This window comes from Tachypleus tridentatus, chromosome 11 (assembly GCF_004210375.1).
Source record: "Tachypleus tridentatus isolate NWPU-2018 chromosome 11, ASM421037v1, whole genome shotgun sequence".
NCBI classification, from domain to species: domain Eukaryota; kingdom Metazoa; phylum Arthropoda; class Merostomata; order Xiphosura; family Limulidae; genus Tachypleus; species Tachypleus tridentatus.
In genome coordinates this window covers 24300684-24325763 of record NC_134835.1, presented here as the reverse complement: position 1 = coordinate 24325763, position 25080 = coordinate 24300684, and the positions used below count along the sequence as shown (strand labels likewise).

The window sequence follows — 25080 nt, the reverse complement described above, 5'->3', positions numbered from 1 at the left end:
ATTTTGTTATTTCATAAAAAACATTTTGATTTCTCAGTATTAAATGTGTTTTTGTATAACTGTCTTGAAAGTGAGCTTTCAAAATAACTTTTTTTTTATAATTACACGAGTGATGATGAAATCAAGCATGGTGCTTAGATCTTTCATTAGATGTTATACAAAATCTGGTCAGTGTATTTTGTTCTATTAAATATTCCCAGGTTCTGAAGTCACAGGAGTGCCTAGTTCTCTAGAGCATTTCTTAATACAGAAATGCACTGTTGTCATTAATGTACTTTTCATTCAACATATAAAACAGATCTATTTAATTTGAAATGTTCTGTCACAGTATTGTGTTACTAACAAGTAGCACTGCCAGACATTCTAAACAAATGTATCTTTCTTGATAAACAGTTTGATCAAATAATCATTCTTTAATGGCTGTCTTCTGTGGTCTGTTTTGTAAGGTTTCCAATCAAACGTCTTTCATTCCTCTTCTGTTGTTCCTGTCTCGTCACTGGCTGATCTGAAGAAGAGAATAAGTTTTGTAGTAGGAGAAGATGAAAATTGGGAGATGGGAAAAAAAGAATACACGGAGAAGGAGATACAAACAGAAGAATCATTGTTTTCAGGAGAAAGCAACATATCTTCTCTTCAAAATCAAGAACCACGTACCTTAGAAGAATGCACTCAACTTCTAAACTCAGAGGTAGTGGCTACAGTAACTTGATGTTATAATATTTAATATTTCTACAACTAATGAATGACAGGGTGAAAGTGATGTATGTATTTAAAGAAAAATTGAGAAACATGTAGCTAAATCTTTATCAAAGCTGGTGAAGACCTAGAAGTTATGACCTGTAAAAAAATATATAGACTTGACTTATCTTTTGTTACTTATCTGCAAGTTTAACTTTTCCATAAATAGTATTAAAAAAAACAAAAACATGCAACCCTAAAGCTCAGACCAGGGTAATATAAGAATATTTCAAAGCAACACACAAACAAAATTAGTAATATTTCCATTGGGAACCACAGATAATAAGATAACTCTTTGGTACTTTTGAAAATCACTAAATGTTCAGCCTGCAAGTGTAGCTGTTGTATAGTAACTGGAAGTACTGATCTAAGATATTTCTGATTTCAGCAGTTATTTCTATGCATTATAACTGCTTGCTGTTTCAGCAGTAGGCTGCTTTTAACAAGTTAGCTGCTTCCTTTAGGCTACTTGTAACAAGTTGTTTATCTAAATCATAACAGTGATAGGAATATCTCCTAAAGAAAATGAATTGTTTTTCAGATTTGGCCTTAGGACTATATAAATTCATATTTTGATAATATATCATGGTCAAGTATTTTTCTTTGATAGAAACATGTTCATATATGAACTTTAGCTGAGATCTTGTGTTATCTCAGACAGAATAATTGATGGGGGAACCATGAAGAACAGAGAAAACTATAAAGGTAGTCAATAAGGTCTTTGAGAAGCAGTGTTATAAATTATTTCATCGTGTTAGGAATGGATCATACATGTTAGTAATTTTACTGTTTTTATTTTATTCCAGGAAGGAGTTGGCCAGTTAACTGATGAAGAAGTGCTTATGCTAGTGGAAAACAAAGTGATAGCCACGTACAAGTTAGAAAGTGTTTTAAACAACCCAGAACGGGGTGTCCACATACGACGAAAATTTATTGCCAAATCGTCAAATTATTATGAGGCACTTGAAGGATTACCATACACCAACTACGACTACCATCTGGTACGGCAAGCTACCTTACACCAACTGTGACTGCCGTCTTGTACGACGGGCTACCTTATACCAACTGTGACTGCCGTCTTGTACGACGGGCTACCTTACACCAACTGTGACTTCCCTTTTGTACGACGGGCTACCTTACACCAACTGTGGCTGCCGTCTTATACGACAGGCTGCCTTACACCAACTGTGGCTGCCGTCTTATAGGACAGGCTGCCTTACACCAACTGTGGCTGCCGTCTTGTACGACGGGCTGCCTTACACCAACTGTGGCTGCCGTCTTGTACGACGGGCTGCCTTACACCAACTGTGGCTGCCGTCTTGTACGACGGGCTGCTTTACACCAACTGTGGCTGCCCTCTTGTACGACGGGCTGCCTTACACCAACTGTGACTGCCCTCTTGTACGACGGGCTGCCTTACACCAACTGTGACTGCCGTCTTGTACGACGAGCTACCTTACACCAACTGTGACTGCCGTCTTGTACAACGGGCTGCCTTACACCGACTGTGACTGCCTTCTTGTACGACGGGCTACTTATAAGTCAAGTGAAATATGGAAACTTTTAAAGGAGTTGTGTAGTTTATTTCTGCTGTACTTGGTTCTATATCCCTAGGTAAATTATGTCACTCCGTTAAACATTTTAAATAGTTTAAAGGAGTGACATATACTTATATTCCCTTATAAATAAATTTCTTACTATTAGATTTAATCCTGTTATAAGAATATAAATAAAAAATATTTGAGAACATACCTTGGGGCAGTTTGATTTCTTTATATTAACTCTATTCTTTGAACTGAATATGATTGTGTGAGTAGTGTGATAACTGCAGTGTCCTAATATGAAATTCCTTTGTCTTTTTTGGGAGGCAGGTTATGGGTGCATGCTGTGAGAATGTGATTGGCTATGTTCCGATACCAGTTGGCGTAGCAGGACCATTACTTCTAGACAACAAAACCTACTACGTTCCTATGGCTACAACAGAGGGTTGCTTGGTAGCAAGTACAAACAGAGGATGCAGAGCTCTTAGCGTAAATTACATTTTATTCTATATTGATATTACTAGGTTGGATGCTCTATGATGTGAACTAACCTAATAGATTTTTTTTTCTTGTTGTTTTTAGATTATTTTAGCAAATAATGAGCATAGAAACTGAATTGGTAAATTTTGTTTTTAGGGGATACAAGTATTTTACAAATGTTTTTATACAAATTAATATAACTTGTCTATAATAAAAACAAATGATTTAAATGCAATTAAAGTCAAGCTATTTGAATCCTAGCTTGGTTTTTGAAATGAGTACAGAATTAAGATATTAAATTTGGGTATTTAGATTTATTTTCATCAATAATTTTTACATCCCTTTCACTTATATCAGAAAGTTAAATATTAATGTGTTACGAATAATTAAAAGCTCCCTAGTGGTGAGAAAAAAGCTCTTGTAGAAAAGAAATACGTTTAGGATGTTGGAAATTGTAAAAAAATACCTGTTGTAGGTTACAAGTTTTACATTACTATACAAGTAGGCCTGAAGTAGAAAAATCAAGTAAGATTCTAAACATTAATTTTCTTATCATTTCCACATTATTTTAGAAATTCTACCCTGAATGTCTTGCATTTTGGTGGATAAATAAATTGTTATATTTTAATGTTTACAAATGTTTAAATTTGTAGGATTGTATTTTTATCCATGATAATATATTGCTCTTCTGAAATATGAAATATTTGTAAGTTGTTTTTTTTCAATAAATAAACTTTTATTTTGAAGCCTTTGAAAGATGAGAAATCCAGATTTTCATAATCAAATTTTTATAGGGATTAACAAGGCTTGAACAACATTTAATGTACACAACTGTGTTGTTTAACTTCAGTTGTCAGGTGGAGTGCATAGCAGTATTGTAGCAAGTGGAATGACCCGTGGTCCTGTCGTTCGTTTGCCATCTGCCCAAGAGGCTGGGTGAGTGTTGGACTGTTGCAATGTATTTTACCTTTTTCTTTTTATCTTTTCAATGCATAAAGGGGGTTTATCCAGAACGTTTGGATAAAGCTGTTATTATCAAATTAAGGTTGAGTTGGTTTTTTGTTGTTGTTGTTTTGTACATATGTGTTTTTTAAAGATTGCAGATTTTCCTCAAGAGCATGTACAAAATTTCATTCTCATCGTATAGGAACTCTCGAGTTGTGGAATATAAAATGTTCTGCAAGAAAACAACTATTTCATATTGTTTTTCACAGGTTCTGCTGAATAAATCTTATCGTGTTAGAAGTTCTTGCAATGACGTTGTAATGTTTCGAAAAAAGAAAAAATACTGTCCAAATATAATTTATTTACACTGATGCTAATCCAAGGAGCTTTAGAAATAGACTTAATTCAGGATGTGTTTAATAGATATTTATTACATGTTAATACATATTTGGTTTATTAGCACACTGAGTAGCCATAAGTGTACAGTTTTTGTACTTACAAGTGTATATATTAATATTTATAAATCATTAGACAGATGAAAGATAGTTGGTCTTATGAGAGTTTCAGTCTGAGCATAAACTTTCTGTTACAGAAAGTTATGGTACTAACTTCTAATAAGTATTGTAGAGTTAGCTAGATTTGTGTTCAGATGTGTAGAATGTTTAATAATTGAAGTTAGATACGTTTTATTATTTGTTTGAAATAATACCTGAAGGTTATAAAGCAGGTTTAATCGTAGCTGTATGTTTTGTCATCAGTGAAGTTGTGAGGTGGTTAAAGAAAGAAGAAAACTATCATATTCTGAAAACTGCTTTTGACTCTACTAGCCGGTAAGTTTATTATAAATACATATTACATGAAATAACCGTTCAGTACAGTACAGTTTAAAATTACAACAGCATTCTTGTACTTAGTTTTATATTTAACATTCTGAAATTTTGTGGCAAGATTTCTGCCAAGTTTAGTTAGCTTCAAGTTTTCTTCAAATCAACTTATTCATACTTTTAAGCAAAAATAAGTTTCTTGGAGAAGAAACTGTTAGTTATTCATTTTAATTTCAGGGTGGTGTTTTGTTTTTATATTGTCTTTTTCAAGCAATATTAAATTTAAAACAATTAGAATAACCTCTACCACACTAGCAGGAAAGAATTATTTTTAAAATACAGTATTAGTAGTTTGTGTGTAATTTAAAATCATAAAATATCTGAAAAGACTTAAGTAAAATATAAAATTAATAAATAATCAACGGGATATGTTAAATGAAGACGGAAGTATGACATTTTTATCTTTTTTGGCTGACTTTTAGTTAAACATTCTGGTCTAGTGTTAAAATTATTTTATAAGGATTAAAACTTATAAATTTTACTTAAAATATTTTAAGAACATTTGTATTTGTTACTTTTAAACTTCATCTTTCTTTCACACAGTTCAACAGATTTTGGATAACGATGCTATCAAAGTTCTAGTGTCATTCTAATTGATTAAACTTGAAGTTGTTTTTTGTATTATTATTTTTTTAAATAATTAGATAATTATAAATGCTCTGCATGGATGTTTATATCAAGAAATATTATGATTTCAATGATATTTTTATTGTTGTGCATGTTTTATTGACAGAAACACCGGAAGTATTTGTGTTTAATTTTAACTGTGTTATCACGATGTGAAGTCACAATTCTGTCTTAAAATCCATAACTAAACAGTTTTTGACATAACAGTTAGTTGTGAATCTCTCTTTAGTATAAATCGTTAAACACTACAGTTATAGATTGACTTGATTTTCAGATTTGCTAGGCTACAGAGGATTAGCACAAGGATTGCTGGTCGTTATCTGTTTATCAGATTTAAAGCAGCCACTGGTGATGCCATGGGGATGAATATGGTCTCCAAAGTGAGTACAAAACAACAACTAATGTGATTAAACATTCAGTCTTGGAGTGTAAAAGTACAATTTAGGTAATGTATTGAAAGTAATCATGCTAATAACTTAATAGAAATAAATTTACCATTATTCTGTAAATCTGCATTTTGAAGGACAGATGTGAGTAGCATTTTTATTACTAACAAAATAATTGTGGAGACCCTTGCAAAGCAATTATAGATCAAATAAACTTTTTTTCATCAGTAACAGTAATTAAGTTGTAATTGGAAAAACTTGCATAGATACACAATTTAAAGAACTGGTTTGTTAATAAAAAACAAAATGCCATTTTAAAAACCTAACTCTTTTGAAAAATTTAAATATAAGAATGAAAGAACAACTGCCTGTTGTGAAAATCCAGCATTAGAAACTTAAGTGTGTTAATAACTCCTGAAAAATCCAGAACTGTAGGCTGTACTTTATAAGAATTTCCATTCACTAATAAGTTTATATTTTGTTGTCTGCAGAAGATCTGTCTTTGTATATTTTGTTGTCTGCAGAAGATCTGTCTTTGTATATTTTGTTGTCTGCAGAAGATCTGTCTTTGTATATTTTGTTGTCTGCAGAAGATCTGTCTTTGTATATTTTGTTGTCTGCAGAAGATCTGTCTTTGTATATTGTGATGTCTGCAGAAGATCTGTCTTTGTATATTTTGTCTGCAGAAGATCTGTCTTTGTATATTGTGATGTCTGCAGAAGATCTGTCTTTGTATATTTTGTTGTCTGCAGAAGATCTGTATTTGTATATTGTGATGTCTGCAGAAGATCTGTCTTTGTATATTTTGATGTCTGCAGAAGATCTGTCTCTGTATATTTTGTTGTCTGCAGAAGATGTCTTTGTATATTTTGTTGTCTGCAGAAGATCTGTCTTTGTATATTTTGTTGTCTGCAGAAGATCTGTCTTTGTATATTGTGATGTCTGCAGAAGATCTGTCTTTGTATATTGTGATGTCTGCAGAAGATCTGTCTTTGTATATTGTGATGTCTGCAGAAGATCTGTCTTTGTATATTGTGATGTCTGCAGAAGATCTGTCTTTGTATATTGTGATGTCTGCAGAAGATCTGTCTTTGTATATTGTGATGTCTGCAGAAGATCTGTCTTTGTATATTGTGATGTCTGCAGAAGATCTGTCTTTGTATATTGTGTTGTCTGCAGAAGATCTGTCTTTGTATATTTTGATGTCTGCAGAAGATCTGTCTTTGTATATTGTGATGTCTGCAGAAGATCTGTCTTTGTATATTGTGATGTCTGCAGAAGATCTGTCTTTGTATATTTTGATGTCTGCAGAAGATCTGTCTTTGTATATTGTGATGTCTGCAGAAGATCTGTCTTTGTATATTTTGATGTCTGCAGAAGATCTGTCTTTGTATATTGTGATGTCTGCAGAAGATCTGTCTTTGTATATTGTGATGTCTGCAGAAGATCTGTCTTTGTATATTTTGATGTCTGCAGAAGATCTGTCTTTGTATATTTTGATGTCTGCAGAAGATCTGTCTTTGTATATTTTGATGTCTGCAGAAGATCTGTCTTTGTATATTGTGATGTCTGCAGAAGATCTGTCTTTGTATATTGTGATGTCTGCAGAAGATCTGTCTTTGTATATTGTGATGTCTGCAGAAGATCTGTCTTTGTATATTGTGATGTCTGCAGAAGATCTGTCTTTGTATATTGTGATGTCTGCAGAAGATCTGTCTTTGTATATTGTGATGTCTGCAGAAGATCTGTCTTTGTATATTGTGATGTCTGCAGAAGATCTGTCTTTGTATATTGTGATGTCTGCAGAAGATCTGTCTTTGTATATTGTGATGTCTGCAGAAGATCTGTCTTTGTATATTGTGATGTCTGCAGAAGATCTGTCTTTGTATATTGTGATGTCTGCAGAAGATCTGTCTTTGTATATTTTGATGTCTGCAGAAGATCTGTCTTTGTATATTGTGATGTCTGCAGAAGATCTGTCTTTGTATATTTTGATGTCTGCAGAAGATCTGTCTTTGTATATTGTGATGTCTGCAGAAGATCTGTCTTTGTATATTGTGATGTCTGCAGAAGATCTGTCTTTGTATATTGTGATGTCTGCAGAAGATCTGTCTTTGTATATTTTGATGTCTGCAGAAGATCTGTCTTTGTATATTGTGATGTCTGCAGAAGATCTGTCTTTGTATATTGTGATGTCTGCAGAAGATCTGTCTTTGTATATTGTGATGTCTGCAGAAGATCTGTCTTTGTATATTGTGATGTCTGCAGAAGATCTGTCTTTGTATATTGTGATGTCTGCAGAAGATCTGTCTTTGTATATTGTGATGTCTGCAGAAGATCTGTCTTTGTATATTGTGATGTCTGCAGAAGATCTGTCTTTGTATATTGTGATGTCTGCAGAAGATCTGTCTTTGTATATTGTGATGTCTGCAGAAGATCTGTCTTTGTATATTGTGATGTCTGCAGAAGATCTGTCTTTGTATATTGTGATGTCTGCAGAAGATCTGTCTTTGTATATTGTGATGTCTGCAGAAGATCTGTCTTTGTATATTGTGATGTCTGCAGAAGATCTGTCTTTGTATATTGTGATGTCTGCAGAAGATCTGTCTTTGTATATTGTGATGTCTGCAGAAGATCTGTCTTTGTATATTGTGATGTCTGCAGAAGATCTGTCTTTGTATATTGTGATGTCTGCAGAAGATCTGTCTTTGTATATTGTGATGTCTGCAGAAGATCTGTCTTTGTATATTGTGATGTCTGCAGAAGATCTGTCTTTGTATATTTTGTTGTCTGCAGAAGATCTGTCTTTGTATATTGTGATGTCTGCAGAAGATCTGTCTTTGTATATTGTGATGTCTGCAGAAGATCTGTCTTTGTATATTGTGATGTCTGCAGAAGATCTGTCTTTGTATATTGTGATGTCTGCAGAAGATCTGTCTTTGTATATTGTGATGTCTGCAGAAGATCTGTCTTTGTATATTGTGATGTCTGCAGAAGATCTGTCTTTGTATATTGTGATGTCTGCAGAAGATCTGTCTTTGTATATTGTGATGTCTGCAGAAGATCTGTCTTTGTATATTGTGATGTCTGCAGAAGATCTGTCTTTGTATATTTTGATGTCTGCAGAAGATCTGTCTTTGTATATTTTGTTGTCTGCAGAAGATCTGTCTTTGTATATTTTGATGTCTGCAGAAGATCTGTCTTTGTATATTGTGATGTCTGCAGAAGATCTGTCTTTGTATATTGTGATGTCTGCAGAAGATCTGTCTTTGTATATTGTGATGTCTGCAGAAGATCTGTCTTTGTATGATGTCTTGTGTATATGTCTGCAGAAGATCTGTCTTTGTATATTGTGATGTCTGCAGAAGATCTGTCTTTGTATATTGTGATGTCTGCAGAAGATCTGTCTTTGTATATTGTGATGTCTGCAGAAGATCTGTCTTTGATGTCTGCAGAAGATCTGTCTTTGTATATTTGATGTCTGCAGAAGATCTGTCTTTGTATATTTTGATGTCTGCAGAAGATCTGTCTTTGTATATTTTGATGTCTGCAGAAGATCTGTCTTTGTATATTGTGATGTCTGCAGAAGATCTGTCTTTGTATATTGTGATGTCTGCAGAAGATCTGTCTTTGTATATTGTGATGTCTGCAGAAGATCTGTCTTTGTATATTGTGATGTCTGCAGAAGATCTGTCTTTGTATATTGTGATGTCTGCAGAAGATCTGTCTTTGTATATTTTGATGTCTGCAGAAGATCTGTCTTTGTATATTTTGATGTCTGCAGAAGATCTGTCTTTGTATATTTTGATGTCTTGTCTTTGTATATGATGTCTGCAGAAGATCTGTCTTTGTATATTGTGATGTCTGCAGAAGATCTGTCTTTGTATATTGTGATGTCTGCAGAAGATCTGTCTTTGTATATTGTGATGTCTGCAGAAGATCTGTCTTTGTATATTGTGATGATCTGCAGAATTGTGATGTCTGCAGAAGATCTGTCTTTGTATATTGTGATGTCTGCAGAAGATCTGTCTTTGTATATTGTGATGTCTGCAGAAGATCTGTCTTTGTATATTGTGATGTCTGCAGAAGATCTGTCTTTGTATATTGTGATGTCTGCAGAAGATCTGTCTTTGTATATTGTGATGTCTGCAGAAGATCTGTCTTTGTATATTGTGATGTCTGCAGAAGATCTGTCTTTGTATATTGTGATGTCTGCAGAAGATCTGTCTTTGTATATTGTGATGTCTGCAGAAGATCTGTCTTTGTATATTGTGATGTCTGCAGAAGATCTGTCTTTGTATATTGTGATGTCTGCAGAAGATCTGTCTTTGTATATTGTGATGTCTGCAGAAGATCTGTCTTTGTATATTGTGATGTCTGCAGAAGATCTGTCTTTGTATATTGTGATGTCTGCAGAAGATCTGTCTTTGTATATTGTGATGTCTGCAGAAGATCTGTCTTTGTATATTGTGATGTCTGCAGAAGATCTGTCTTTGTATATTGTGATGTCTGCAGAAGATCTGTCTTTGTATATTGTGATGTCTGCAGAAGATCTGTCTTTGTATATTGTGATGTCTGCAGAAGATCTGTCTTTGTATATTGTGATGTCTGCAGAAGATCTGTCTTTGTATATTGTGATGTCTGCAGAAGATCTGTCTTTGTATATTGTGATGTCTGCAGAAGATCTGTCTTTGTATATTGTGATGTCTGCAGAAGATCTGTCTTTGTATATTGTGATGTCTGCAGAAGATCTGTCTTTGTATATTGTGATGTCTGCAGAAGATCTGTCTTTGTATATTGTGATGTCTGCAGAAGATCTGTCTTTGTATATTGTGATGTCTGCAGAAGATCTGTCTTTGTGATGTCTGCAGAAGATCAGAAGATCTGTCTTTGTATATGATGTCTGATGTCTGCAGAAGATCTGTCTTTGTATATTGTGATGTCTGCAGAAGATCTGTCTTTGTATATTGTGATGTCTGCAGAAGATCTGTCTTTGTATATTGTGATGTCTGCAGAAGATCTGTCTTTGTATATTGTGATGTCTGCAGAAGATCTGTCTTTGTATATTGTGATGTCTGCAGAAGATCTGTCTTTGTATATTGTGATGTCTGCAGAAGATCTGTCTTTGTATATTGTGATGTCTGCAGAAGATCTGTCTTTGTATATTGTGATGTCTGCAGAAGATCTGTCTTTGTATATTGTGATGTCTGCAGAAGATCTGTCTTTGTATATTGTGATGTCTGCAGAAGATCTGTCTTTGTATATTGTGATGTCTGCAGAAGATCTGTCTTTGTATATTGTGATGTCTGCAGAAGATCTGTCTTTGTATATTGTGATGTCTGCAGAAGATCTGTCTTTGTATATTGTGATGTCTGCAGAAGATCTGTCTTTGTATATTGTGATGTCTGCAGAAGATTTGTCTTTGTATATTGTGATGTCTGCAGAAGATCTGTCTTTGTATATTGTGATGTCTGCAGAAGATCTGTCTTTGTATATTGTGATGTCTGCAGAAGATCTGTCTTTGTATATTGTGATGTCTACAGAAGATCTGTCTTTGTATCTTCTACAGGGTACAGAAGTTTCTCTTTATAAACTTCAGAAGATTTTTCCGAACATTGAGGTTATTAGTCTTAGTGGCAACTATTGTACTGACAAGAAGCCTTCAGCTGTTAATTGGTAAGGCTTGTACTAACAGAGTAAAAATGACTGAGAGAATATAATATCTGTAGTTCTAAGATAAATTTCTGACTGAGCACACTGTACAAAAGTGTAGTTTTTTGTTGTTTTCTTTCACCATTTATGTTGTGAGAAAAGCTAAAACTAATGGAATGTATTTTGGGTTGTGTGTTTGTAAAATGTGTGTTGTAATAAAAATACTATGAATTTATGAATTACTTGATTAAAATAAATCATCTTCATTTGTATAACATGAAAACAAATAGTAGAAGATACTTTGAATAAAATAGTTTTATTGTGCATTTTGGATAAATGAAAACTGCTCATAACGTTTGTATGCTCGGAGAACTATATAATACATTGTGGAATTTCCAATTAAGATTACTTGTGTGACTAAAACTAACTTTTTCTTACAACCTAGAGAGATTTTTGAGTTTTAATATTTTCCGTTGCTACATATTTACATAACTAGGATTTCTTTTCTGGGTTTGAATAATTTAGTTACAATTATATATATGCAAAAACGGCTCGTTTGGGTTGAGAAAATATTTTACATAGAAGAGCGAACAACGTTTTGACCTTCTTCGGTCATCGTCAGGTTCACAAAGAAAGAAAGAGGTAACTGACCAGAAGCTGACCACGTGTTTGGAAGGGGTTGTGTAACTGAGTGTCGGAATGTAGAGGCCGTTTTTGCATATATATTTCTCTACAAGTGGGTTTTCTCGAGATCACTGATTAGTTACAATTATGTCTACAGGATTGAAGGAAGAGGAAAATCGGTTGTGTGTGAAGCTGAGATTCCAGCTAAGGTTGTGAAAAATGTGAGTGAAGGTTTGTTTTATCTTAAGCTATTTGATCTGTTACTTGTATGGCTCTTTTACCTTTGGAAGTTAAATCACTTTTGAAGCTACCCACAATTAGGGCTAATTTTGTGCACAGTTTCTGCTTCATCTCAGAAGTGTTATTGTGCTTACTACATCAGTGTTTTATATGATGGTATAGATAAGTGTCTGGTTGCTATGAGTGATGATCCAGTATTAGCCTTCAGCATGTTTTCCAAATTAACTGACTAATCTAACATGCAAATTGCATTCATATAGTTTTATAGAGGTTGAAGTTGCAAATACATGAAATATTTATTTTAATATAACCACTAGTCAATAGCAAATCTCCACATTAAATCTTTGTTCAACAACCATTATGAAATGTTTATCATTCAGTAGGTTCCACAGTACCCTGGCAACAGAAATTCATATTAAAAACATGTTACAAAAAGTGTGAAGCATCACAGTTGTTTATTATTTATTCTCATCTGCTGTAAAAACATGAACCTACACTAGACAGTCAAAAAGTGTTTCCTGTCTGTGACATTTATCCTCATCAGCTGCAAACATTACTCATTCTGAACAGCTAGCAAGAGTTTTCAAATTTACATATGAAATTCATAGGTTTCTATCTACTGTCACTGTAAATAATTTTAATACAACTATGAACCTTTTGAATATAATAATAATTATTCATTTGTAGCAGCTAGTAGAAAGTACCACTAACATTTTTCATACTCAAATAAAACTCACCATTATAAGTTATCAGTTTATTGATCACTGCAATAACCTATTTGAAAATTTGGTATGGTTCTTTAATGTTTCCTGCATGAACTTAATATGGTTCTGTTGGCTACATCATCAGAATTGTGTTAATATGGTTCTGTTGGCTACATCATCAGAATTGTGTTAATATGGTTCTGTTGGCTACATGATCAGAATTGTGTTAATATGGTTCTGTTGGCTACATGATCAGAATTGTGTTAATATGGTTCTGTTGGCTACATGATCAGAATTGTGTTACACTTTCATCTCATGCATCTAAGTACAATTTAATTGGAAATAGTAATTTCAAATGTTTGATTTTAAAGCCAGTACTATTAAAGCACTTGATTTATAGATTTCCGTGTGGTAAGATGGTCAGCGCCCTCTAGGAAGCACTGCATAGTTTGAGTAATAGTAGAATGTTTCTTGACTATCTTTCCTAGGTACTAAAGACGTCCGTTCAAACTTTGATCGATGTCAACATTAGTAAGAACCTGATTGGATCTGCCATTGCGGGAAGTATTGGTGGGTTCAATGCTCAAGCAGCTAATATTGTTACAGCTATTTTCATAGCTACAGGACAGGTATAGAAACACTGAAAATATTACATTTGTTTAAAATAAGGGTTCATTGTAACTTCTTTGAAATTTTCACTGAGTAGTTTGAAAAATTAAACTAAACATTTTGAAAACCAGTAAAACGTATTTTCAGAATAATCTTGTGAGGAAAAATGGTAGTGAAATTTGTGAAGTATTATATTTTATATGAACAAATTTGAAATTTTCCTGGTATTTTGCACTGGTACTTAATAATGCTTACTCAATTGCTAGGTTACAAATAGTGTAAATATAACATCTGAGAGTGATATACTGTCTTCACAACTGCTTTTTATAAATTTTTCTAAGGCTACAGACACTGATTTTGTTTTGTTTTGCACCATTTTGTATTTTTCAGAACCAGTAATTTATCAGTCCTTTGATACTTTTTAGATGTTTCTCTTGTGTGTTGTAAAATGATTTTTATTCCATTGTAATTTCCGTCTATTGCAAAAAAAGTTTTTTTACAACTTGGTTGATGACTTGTTATTCTGTGGTTTCACATGTTAGGTATAAATTTGATACTATAAGGAATTATTTTTTAAGGAAAATTCACCTATGTTCTATCTTTAATAGAATTTATAAATAGCATCAAAGTAACTGTCTAAATACAGTTGTAATTTATCTCAAAAATATCTTGTGGAAATCTCAAGATTTGTTATTCTACTTAAGTAACTACTTTGAAAATAAATTTTCATCACAAAAACCAAGTAATTTCTTAGACATAACTTCTTCCAAAGTCATAATAAATAGTTCTCAAGTTTATTTGCAATTATCTTTATGCTTGAATATCTAAAGGTTTAAATATATTAATTTAACTTGTTTTCATGATTCTGTAATAATTAGGACCCTGCTCAAAATGTTGAAAGTTCCAATTGTATAACATTAATGGAGCCATCTGGTGAGAATGGTGAAAACTTGCACATCAGTTGTACAATGCCCTCCATAGAAATAGGGACAATTGGAGGTGGTACTGTGCTGTCTCCTCAGGCTGCATGTTTAGATGTGAGTTGTACCTTGTTTTCGGTTAATTAATAAACTAGGCACAGTTCAGAAAAATAACTGTTATATTAAGTATCCTTATACAGTGGTTAAATATTATTTTTAAAGGATTTTGTAACCTTGCCACATTATTACAGTCAATGTCACCACATTTAATCATGTTCAGTCTAACAACTGTATGTTGTGAACATAGCCCTGCATCATAGTTTTCTTTACACAAGGTGTTACAGATTGTCATGTCCAAAGCAGGACACTCCTTCCTGGACCCTTACAATAATCCATCTAGCATGCTTGAAGTATGCAATGCACAAAGCGATCTCAGTAAATTAAGTTGTGTATGTCTTACTTGTTGATTTCCTTCAAATGAAGACCTTAATTGATTTTGTTGCATGTTGTTGCCCTGGGTCATGTGGGTAGCTTTTTCCACTGACCTTCGTATTGATGGATTCTTCCCAATTACAAAACACAGTAATTTGCTTACTTTGGTTGGAGTATGTCTTGAGTGGTCCTAATGTTCCAGGTTGATCCATATTCCTTTGTTTTCCAGTGCTGTTACGAATAAGGCATATATCCATCATCAAAGAATATAAATCAACTTCCTGACACATGGTTGCTATCTTAATGTATATTCAATTTATTTTCGTTATTTAATAACTTTCTCCATTTAGAATTGCATAGCTTACCCTGTTAGAGAAGTTTAAATTGTAACACAAGATTGAGTAGTAGAAACCAGCATCAATACATTCAAAGTTCTTTTCATCCTTTTGTCGTTTTTTGGAAGGAAAAGAGTAACTCGTGATATAGTAGCTTCACATTCTCTTAAGGGCACAGGACATCATGAATCTGTTTAGCTTAAAGTGACCTTCAGGGTTCATAACATTACACAACTTTTGCTCTGTTCCTTGAAAATGCAGGAAATCATCCAGTGATGATACAAAACCACTTCTTATTGGCTGCAACACAAAAACTGAGTTCATGAAGAAAACATTAAAGATGAATGGTATTCAAATACCATTAACGTTAACCTAACCTCGTGTATATATATAACAACATCTGAAGATAAAAAACAAGGTAGTTATATTATACCATACGAATCCTGTTATATAGATGAAACCACTATTGACACTAAAATTTCTAAACATAAGATATTAAATAAGGAAATACTAACAGTTGTTTTTCCTTGTAGTCGTCAAATCAAAAATTTATTCAAGATGAATAATACAAGAATGACTGTTGACGGTTTAATAAAACGAAACAGTAAAATTTGTGAATGTAATTAATGTCAGTTCTTAGTTGTCATCACTTTGTGTTTAGCTAGGGAATATTTTGTAAGACATTTTACCTCACAGTCTATGAGCTTTAAGTTTCTATTTTCTAAAGAACAGGAAGGAGTTAAAAGCCATATTTGATCATTCTGTATAAAGAAAGACTTAGGGTTAACATCCAATAAGGGCTAAGTTTAGACAGTTTTGTGGATTATTTGTGCACGTGTTGAAAGAAACTTTTAAACTGTGAAACTATCTGATGTATTTCTTAGTTTCCCTGAAAATATTACATTAATTCAACTTTCTTTTTTATGATGTTTGCTGACTTGGAAGCTCATTGATGTAACTTAGTATCAAACATTGTAAGATGTATCCTTTAAAATGTTCCTGTTGGAAGGTGCTGAAGCAGTGTAGCACACCACAGCCAATCAAATTACTTGTTTAATGAACAGATGTCTTTGTGGTATTTTAACAATTTTCTTAATTTGTACAATATTTTACAATAACTCCTGATATGTGTTATCTGACTGAATTAAGACATTCTTCTTGTGATTTAGTATACAGTAATTTTGAATAGAAAATAGTCAAATTCTGACTTTTCTGATTGAAGAATTTTAAATGTATGTGCAGACTATGTCATACTTGATTTTTAATATGTGGTCTCAAATATTCATCTCAACAGAAAAACAAACCTTGTTCCTAATGAAAATCATCTTTACAGCTTCTGGGAGTTCGGGGAGCATCAGTTGCCGATCCAGGTCAGAATGCAGCGACCTTAGCATCAGTAGTTTGTGGCACAGTGTTAGCAGGAGAATTGTCACTTTTGTCAGCACTGGCTGCTGGTCACTTGGTCCGCTCTCACATGAGACACAATAGGTGTGTTTTTTATTCTTTTTCCTGGCAATGTAGTCCAGAAACATTTTTGTTATCAATATCCAATAGGTATGATTGAAAGTGGAGGAATTTAAATATATTTACTTTATGAAATGAATATTTAACATAATGATGTTAGAAAACTGTAGAAAGTATGAAAAGGAATTGCTTCCAAATTGCATTTCTTAGTGGAATTTCAGAATCAAATATCACCGTTAGGTCGCTAAGCAATAGTTGTTAGCATAGTAGATAAAGATTATTGGATCTCACAAAATTGGATATAAATGAAATTACCACAGAGAACTTATTCCATGTTGAGGTTAAATATTTTATCAAATGCTAATCAGTATGACTTTCTTGTCACAGTATTAGGATCACGAAAGAATGCTTTAGGAATATTTTTTTTTATCACAGGTCCAAACTCAATATAAACTCAGCTCCTGACCCGTAGGTGAACTGTCTCCAGACACGAACTGAGTTTGGAATTCTACCTGGCTGTTAGAAACTGAATTTACTTTATTCTGAAACCAGGAACATGCAGATGTAAGTCACAACTAACTGTTGAGGATCCACATAGTATGAACCTGCTTTCCTTATGTCACTATGTTAAAATCTGAATGAGATAGCCTCAAGATATGGTTGTTTTTAAACGTTTGTTTGTGATCTAGTATTTACAGTAATTCAACACAATCATTTCAATAACATCTAACTAATGGAAATGGTATACAAACTGTACACCAGGGAATGAATTTATAACATAAGTGTATCTATTAAAAAATACGTCAGTCATTAGTATGTAGATTATATCAACCCTCTTCATGTACCAAATTAAAATAAACTAAATTTGAACAACAAATATTCCTAAACACTATTAAGTGTAGTTTTCTATACCTCGTAATTTGTTTTTTTAAATTTGAAACAACAGTCGTTGACCTCCAAATGCCCCGAGATATTAAATATAATTTTTGTACGTATAGTTTTGTTATCCCTTTCGGCACTGAATAACAATGTTTGGCGTGGTGTTGAACATATGTGTTTGATACTTCAACTAATTACGGTATCAGTACTAAAAGCGTGATATCTCGGTAATAACTCAACAAAAGTCCCTGAAATATTCAGTGATTGCATCCAATACTATATATGTTAAATTCAGTAAATTAGAATAACAGGAATAAAGGAAGGTCTCCTGCCACGCGGAGCCTTCAGGTTGACTATGGTCGCCAACCTCGCCAAAAGGGTTATAGCAAGTTATTTTATTAAAAATGTAATTAGTGAAATCCCTAGGATGTAATTTTCATTTAGAAATTTTAATGTGCATACATGATGAGCATACATTGTGTAATTTTATATTTGTTTTTTAACTGAATTTAAAAAGAAGACATTGTAAAGTTCACTGTAACTGTGAAATATTGTTCTTAATTTTTAGGAGTTTTACTGGAAGTATAGGTTTTAGCTACAACTTTTTCCACAAATCAAATTAGCCAACTTCCAGTCTGTTATTACGAGGTATTTTTTTATTTTTTGCTTAAATTACTTGGTAAACAATGTTTTGGTATAAAAATTGTGATATGTTAGAAACTGCAAAATAATTGGTATACTTGTGTTTGGTGCAGATAGCCCTCGTGTAGCTTTGTGCAAAATTCAAAACAAACCAAATACTTGAGTTTGGTGAAGTACGTGAGATTAAATAAATTATAATAAAACAAACAACGTCTTAGTATGTTTCCCATATATCCATTAACTAGGTGCAAGTTAGATGTTTGGTACTAACGAAGTTAATTTGTCTTCCTGCTATACAATTTACAGTCAGCAACAAAACCAGACATAAGTAAATTGTCTTCTGTAATAATGAACATTTCTTGGTTTGTTAAAACACGCGTGATTTAACACTGTTCGATATTGCATCAAAGTTTCACCATTTTATAATTCCGTCCACCCTGAAACACAAAAGTAACAGCTCTTCTCTGAAAATATAACACTTTGTACTTAAAGGTTACACCATGGTGAACTTTTTTTATTGGGGTTTCCAAGTGTCACTGGAAATGTCAATTTGTTCTTAATAATATAAAAATCTGGGTGATTAGCCACTTGAGCAAGTTAAGCTCTGTGTTTTGTTTAACTACCATCACTTAAGTACCTGAAGACATTTATTGCAGAATTAATTGAAAATTAAAATTGGTTAGATAAAGTGTTGTAAATAGATGTACAGTGTCTACTTTAAGGTTGAAACCATATTTTGATACATTTGAGGTCCCGTAACTTTGGGTCATCTTGATGTGTTTGCATAAAGTAAGGTTTAGTAATGTTTTTGGCTCAGTGTGAAAAATAAAATACAGTCGCAGATGGCAGTAGTTTACAATCTGTACATGATATAGAAGTCAAGAGACAGTAGGCAAATTATATTTGTGTATCAAACAGTCTTTGTGACAATTTAAAATATATCCACTGAAGAATATACACTGGTCTGTTTGTTTTTAAAAAACTTAAGTATATTATAACATTTTATTTGTAATAACTTCTGTTTAGAAAATATTCAATAATTGTTCTCTCCTAACATTGATGTATATTTCACAAGGAATCGGTAACCTTGCAAACTACCTCAGGTCCTGTGTAAAAAAACATTGTTTGGTGACTTGTATCCTTTATTTTGAGCAGCAAATTAAGTAATGTATAATGATTTAAAAGTTATATCCATTTAGAAAATGATTATTGTAAGGTTTTGTACGTAAGTATGTCAGTCCACCCTCATTATCTGTGACCAAGATTTTTGTTTCTTCCTTAGTTTTTCATCTCACATAGAACTCCTAGTTACAATTTCAGGACTCCCTTCCCAGGGTTTTACAACCTATAAACACGTTTTGATGGTCAGTTTCCAACATCTATAGATTACTGGGAAGTGTTCTCTCTTATCTTAGAGTGTGAATGAGGTATATATGTGTAGTTTTAACTTTCCTAGACTTCAGTGTACTCTGCTCCTTGTTGCTTCACTATGTATTTTTTTCATAAGACTTATTTCCTTTAACCCTTATGGCAGTCAACATTAAACTTAATCAGTTCTGTAGGGGTATTGATTCTTTTTAACAATATTATATAACATCTTGAGTGAGCTGCTCTAAACACTCGTGGAATTTCTACAAGCAGTACATCGTACAGGGCACATTCATCTGCCAAAAGCAGACCACACCCTGTACACCAAAGCTACAGTAAATTGGCTAAATGTGACATCACAGTTCCATGCAGAATGAAATCAGGAAGATCTTACTGTGAGATACCTTCAGACAACAGCTCCTGAGTTATGGGTTGTAAAGAACTAGATTTCTTGTGGAAATTGACAGTTTTTATAACATGCCCAATGTCAGGTTTTAACTTTAAACATGAAAAATCTCTCTCCAAAGTAGTTTCCATATCTGTGTTTTGTTTTTAGGGTGGACTAGAAATTGCATTAAGATCAGTTTGTTTCATAGATTACAAATATTTACCATCTGTTTAACTATGAATTTGTTTTTGCTTTTATATAATATGTTAATTATTTTTAAAAAACATTGTTGGAAGTAGGTATTACTTCTGTTCCTCAGAAATATGCTGTGAGAGAAAATCCCAGATTGGTAGTTACAGCAGTTTGTTAAAATCCCTTACTTGTATAACTAACAAAACTCTATCTTGAGCTGCTTAATAGTCAAAACTATTCTTCCTACTTGTAAAGATAATAGTTGTATGGTACTTTCCTGGGGGGTAGGGAATTTCTAAATATTTCTTGACTGTGACATACAGCTACCTGCTTTAGAAATTACATGTACATAACCAGTTTTGCCAGAACTGTGCAGTTTATTGTTATCCTGGTATAAGCATTTTTATTATTTAAATACCACAGTGTTATTCTGCTTTTCCTTTGTTGTTGCACATGGTTTACCAAAGCTTCAAGATATCAGTGTCTAACCTACAGGTTCATACTAAGGTATCAGTGTCTAACTTAAAGGTTCATACTAAGGTATCAGTGTCTAACTTAAAGGCCTGCTTATGACATTAGTGTCTAACCTACAGGCCTGCTTATGACATCAGTGTTCAAACAAGTGTGTTTATATACTGATTTAACTCATAATAGTATTTGATGTTTTGCAGTTGCTGTTACAAAAAGAATCCAGTGTCTTAATTGTGGTTGAAGTGAAATTCAAACACCTTTATTGTAACATGCTTTTGTAATGTGGATAAAGTAAATTTGGTTTTAACAGAACAGTTACTTTAAAGTGTAGCCCCTTATACAATAATTCTATGAATTAAAGCTGCTATACTTCAATCATGACCAATTACAGCTTGTAACTGGTGTCCAGTTATGAATAAGACAATTAGAAACTAGTTTATCGCACAAAGCAGGTATAGGTTATTTTGAAGTAACTGTGGTAATATTGTTTTGTGAAAACAATACATTGCATGGAAACTAAATTTTGTAGCCTAAGAAACAGCAAATTTATTAAACTTTGATTACTGTAAAAACATGGTGAATTACATTTGTGATGGTACTGAAAACAATATTGTCTATGTGAAGTTAAAAGTACTCAAGTAAGTTGTAAATTGTACTGTTTACTAAACTGTCTAAATTTGACTTTCTTACAATTAAACATGAAGTATACACATATATATTTGAATATAATTATAAAAGCTGTTAACTATATTTGGGATAATGCGTTGATTTTATTAAACAACTAATTTATCTTGCACATACAGGTAGGAAAGTTTAAATTGTGGTACAGACAAAACATGCAAATAGCATGTAGCTCAAATTGTGTCAAAATGAAAACATCTGTTTTGGATTTTTATAACTAGCAGTTCATTCATCAACATGGACTATTTGTTCTGTAGATGTGTAGAAATACCTATAGGTTCCTGTAATCAATAAAAACTGAATCAGTTGCTTATTGTTCTGAGTTTATTGAAGTTTTCAGATCAATTTCTATCATCAAGATACGATTACATGAGATTTAGCCTAATATCACAACATTGTACTGAAAGTTTGTATCTTTTTTCTTTCGTCTATCCTATTTGTTTGTTACACGAGTTTTAAATATAATTGTCAGGACAGCAGAAACGTGGGTTTTATTTTGTTTCAATTTTTCCTGCCTACAATTCATTACATATGGGTATTTCTTTTTATTAAAACTGCTGTAAATAACTTTGTAGTCATTAGGATTACCTTGTTCTCCATTACTTTAATCAGCTTCATGGGACAAAAACACTCAGTTCCAAGTTTTTGTTTTATCTATTAAAGTATTTCTTTGTATATCCCTGAACAAAGGCCTAGATATACAGTTTGTGTTTCTATGAATTTCCATATAAACTTGAACTCCTGTGCTGGAAATGAAAAGATGTTCCACATCTTAATTATTACACAAGACTGGTCAATTATAACCTACACGAACCTTAATATTTGTATCCACAGTTCAAGATAGTTACTATTGTAATAATTATACTAATTCAGTACCATCCAGTCAGTTTTATAGATGAATTATACATTGGGTTGACACATCAAATATTTTGTATCCAACTGATTTTATAAAGTACTTAAAACTAAAAGCATTTCTAGTCATATTTCTATATTGTTATCATGGATTCAGTGACATTGAAGACTTCTGTTAACCCATGGTGCAGTCCTTTTATCTTCAAAATTTACTGAGCTACACACAAGTGGTCTTGTTACTAAACATATGTTTTGCTTACGTGAAATATCAGGTTTTCAATACCAAATCCACTTTTAAAAAACAACAGACATAGTATTCTTTAATTTTGTTTTTACTTCAGAATACTTTAAATACAAGCTAACACTGACTTTATTGAAAAATTTCAGTATAAATAAGAAATGCATTCTGCTACAGCCTGTATTTATAACCTAACGCAGACGATTTTAGTTGTTTTTTGTAACAGTACTTTATTATGAAAGTGTATGATCACAAGTTAAAACTTTGAGAATATTGATAGATAAATGTTTATTATCCTGGGTAAGCAAAGTGTCTTGTGTCGAACCACTTTCTTCATATCCTGGGTAAGCAAAGTGTCTTGTGTCGAACCACTTTCTTCATATCCTGGGTAAGCAAAGTGTCTTGTGTGGAACCACTTTCTTCATATCTTGGGTAAGCAAAGTGTCTTGTATCGAACCACTTTCTTCATATCCTGGGTAAGCAAAGTGTCTTGTATCGAACCACTTTCTTCATATCCTGGGTAAGCAAAGTGTCTTGTGTCGAACCACTTCATATCCTGGGTAAGCAAAGTGTCTTGTATCGAACCACTTTCTTAATATCCTGGGTAAGCAAAGTGTCTTGTATCGAACCACTTTCTTCATATCCTGGGTAAGCAAAGTGTCTTGTGTGGAACCACTTTCTTCATATCCTGGGTAAGCAAAGTGTCGTGTATCGAACCACTTTCTTCATATCCTGGGTAAGCAAAGTGTCTTGTGTGGAACCACTTTCTTCATATCCTGGGTAAGCAAAGTGTCGTGTATCGAACCACTTTCTTCATATCCTGGGTAAGCAAAGTGTCTTGTGTCGAACCACTTTCTTCATATCCTGGGTAAGCAAAGTGTCTTGTGTCGAACCACTTTCTTCATATCCTATGTAAGCAAAGTGTCTTGTATCGAACCACTTTCTTCATATCCTGGGTAAGCAAAGTGTCTTGTATCGAACCACTTTCTTCATATCCTGGGTAAGCAAAGTGTCTTGTATCGAACCACTTTCTTCATATCCTGGGTAAGCAAAGTGTCTTGTGTCGAACCACTTCATATCCTGGGTAAGCAAAGTGTCTTGTATCGAACCACTTTCTTCATATCCTGGGTAAGCAAAGTGTCTTGTATCGAACCACTTTCTTCATATCCTGGGTAAGCAAAGTGTCTTGTGTCGAACCACTTCATATCCTGGGTAAGCAAAGTGTCTTGTATCGAACCACTTTCTTAATATCCTGGGTAAGCAAAGTGTCTTGTATCGAACCACTTTCTTCATATCCTGGGTAAGCAAAGTGTCTTGTATCGAACCACTTTCTTCATATCCTATGTAAGCAAAGTGTCTTGTGTCGAACCACTTCATATCCTGGGTAAGCAAAGTGTCTTGTGTCGAACCACTTTCTTCATATCCTGGGTAAGCAAAGTGTCTTGTGTCGAACCACTTTCTTCATATCCTGGGTAAGCAAAGTGTCTTGTATCGAACCACTTTCTTCATATCCTGGGTAAGCAAAGTGTCTTGTATCGAACCACTTTCTTCATATCCTGGGTAAGCAAAGTGTCTTGTGTCGAACCACTTCATATCCTGGGTAAGCAAAGTGTCTTGTATCGAACCACTTTCTTAATATCCTGGGTAAGCAAAGTGTCTTGTATCGAACCACTTTCTTCATATCCTGGGTAAGCAAAGTGTCTTGTATCGAACCACTTTCTTCATATCCTATGTAAGCAAAGTGTCTTGTGTCGAACCACTTCATATCCTGGGTAAGCAAAGTGTCTTGTGTCGAACCACTTTCTTCATATCCTGGGTAAGCAAAGTGTCTTGTGTCGAACCACTTTCTTCATATCCTGGGTAAGCAAAGTGTCTTGTGTCGAACCACTTTCTTCATATCCTGGGTAAGCAAAGTGTCTTGTATCGAACCACTTTCTTCATATCCTGGGTAAGCAAAGTGTCTTGTGTCGAACCACTTCATATCCTGGGTAAGCAAAGTGTCTTGTATCGAACCACTTTCTTAATATCCTGGGTAAGCAAAGTGTCTTGTGTCGAACCAGTTTCTTCATATCCTGGGTAAGCAAAGTGTCTTGTGTCGAACCACTTTCTTAATATCCTGGGTAAGCAAAGTGTCTTGTGTCGAACCAGTTTCTTCATATCCTGGGTAAGCAAAGTGTCTTGTATCGAACCACTTTCTTCATATCCTGGGTAAGCAAAGTGTCTTGTATCGAACCACTTACTTCATATCCTGGGTAAGCAAAGTGTCTTGTGTCGAACCACTTTCTTCATATCCTGGGTAAGCAAAGTGTCTTGTGTCGAACCACTTTCTTCATATCCTGGGTAAGCAAAGTGTCTTGTGTCGAACCACTTTCTTCATATCCTGGGTAAGCAAAGTGTCTTGTGTGGAACCACTTTCTTCATATCCTGGGTAAGCAAAGTGTCTTGTGTCGAACCACTTTCTTCATATCCTGGGTAAGCAAAGTGTCTTGTATCGAACCAGTTTCTTCATATCCTGGGTAAGCAAAGTGTCTTGTATCGAACCACTTTCTTCATATCCTGGGTAAGCAAAGTGTCTTGTGTCGAACCACTTTCTTAATATCCTGGGTAAGCAAAGTGTCTTGTGTCGAACCACTTTCTTCATATCCTGGGTAAGCAAAGTGTCTTGTATCGAACCAGTTTCTTCATATCCTGGGTAAGCAAAGTGTCTTGTATCGAACCACTTTCTTCATATCCTGTGTAAGCAAAGTGTCTTGTGTGGAACCACTTTCTTCATATCCTGGGTAAGCAA

General features: G+C 33.6%; 1 protein-coding gene across 5 annotated transcripts in view; it reads left to right on the top strand.

Annotated features, from left to right (window-relative positions):
• Nucleotides 1-21508, top strand: part of LOC143231761 (3-hydroxy-3-methylglutaryl-coenzyme A reductase-like) — a 70270-nt gene extending 48762 nt beyond the window's left edge. For 2 of the 5 annotated variants that reach the window (XR_013017166.1, XR_013017165.1), the window contains exons 11-23: nucleotides 447-688; nucleotides 1545-1739; nucleotides 2610-2768; nucleotides 3610-3695; nucleotides 4463-4534; nucleotides 5490-5595; nucleotides 11171-11277; nucleotides 12035-12098; nucleotides 13310-13450; nucleotides 14309-14467; nucleotides 16451-16605; nucleotides 17017-17145; nucleotides 19385-21508. Coding sequence is in view for 2 of the 5 variants with exons in the window: in XM_076466401.1 (XP_076322516.1) it covers nucleotides 447-688; nucleotides 1545-1739; nucleotides 2610-2768; nucleotides 3610-3695; nucleotides 4463-4534; nucleotides 5490-5595; nucleotides 11171-11277; nucleotides 12035-12098; nucleotides 13310-13450; nucleotides 14309-14467; nucleotides 16451-16605; nucleotides 17017-17053 (1523 nt within the window). In the remaining 3 variants the exon portion in view is untranslated. Of the gene's footprint in view, nucleotides 1-446; nucleotides 689-1544; nucleotides 1740-2609; nucleotides 2769-3609; nucleotides 3696-4462; nucleotides 4535-5489; nucleotides 5596-11170; nucleotides 11278-12034; nucleotides 12099-13309; nucleotides 13451-14308; nucleotides 14468-16450; nucleotides 16606-17016 lie in introns of all 5 variants that reach the window. The other 3 variants (XM_076466401.1, XM_076466400.1, XR_013017164.1) reach the window with 2 other exon arrangements.
• Nucleotides 21509-25080: the final 3572 nt, after the last annotated feature.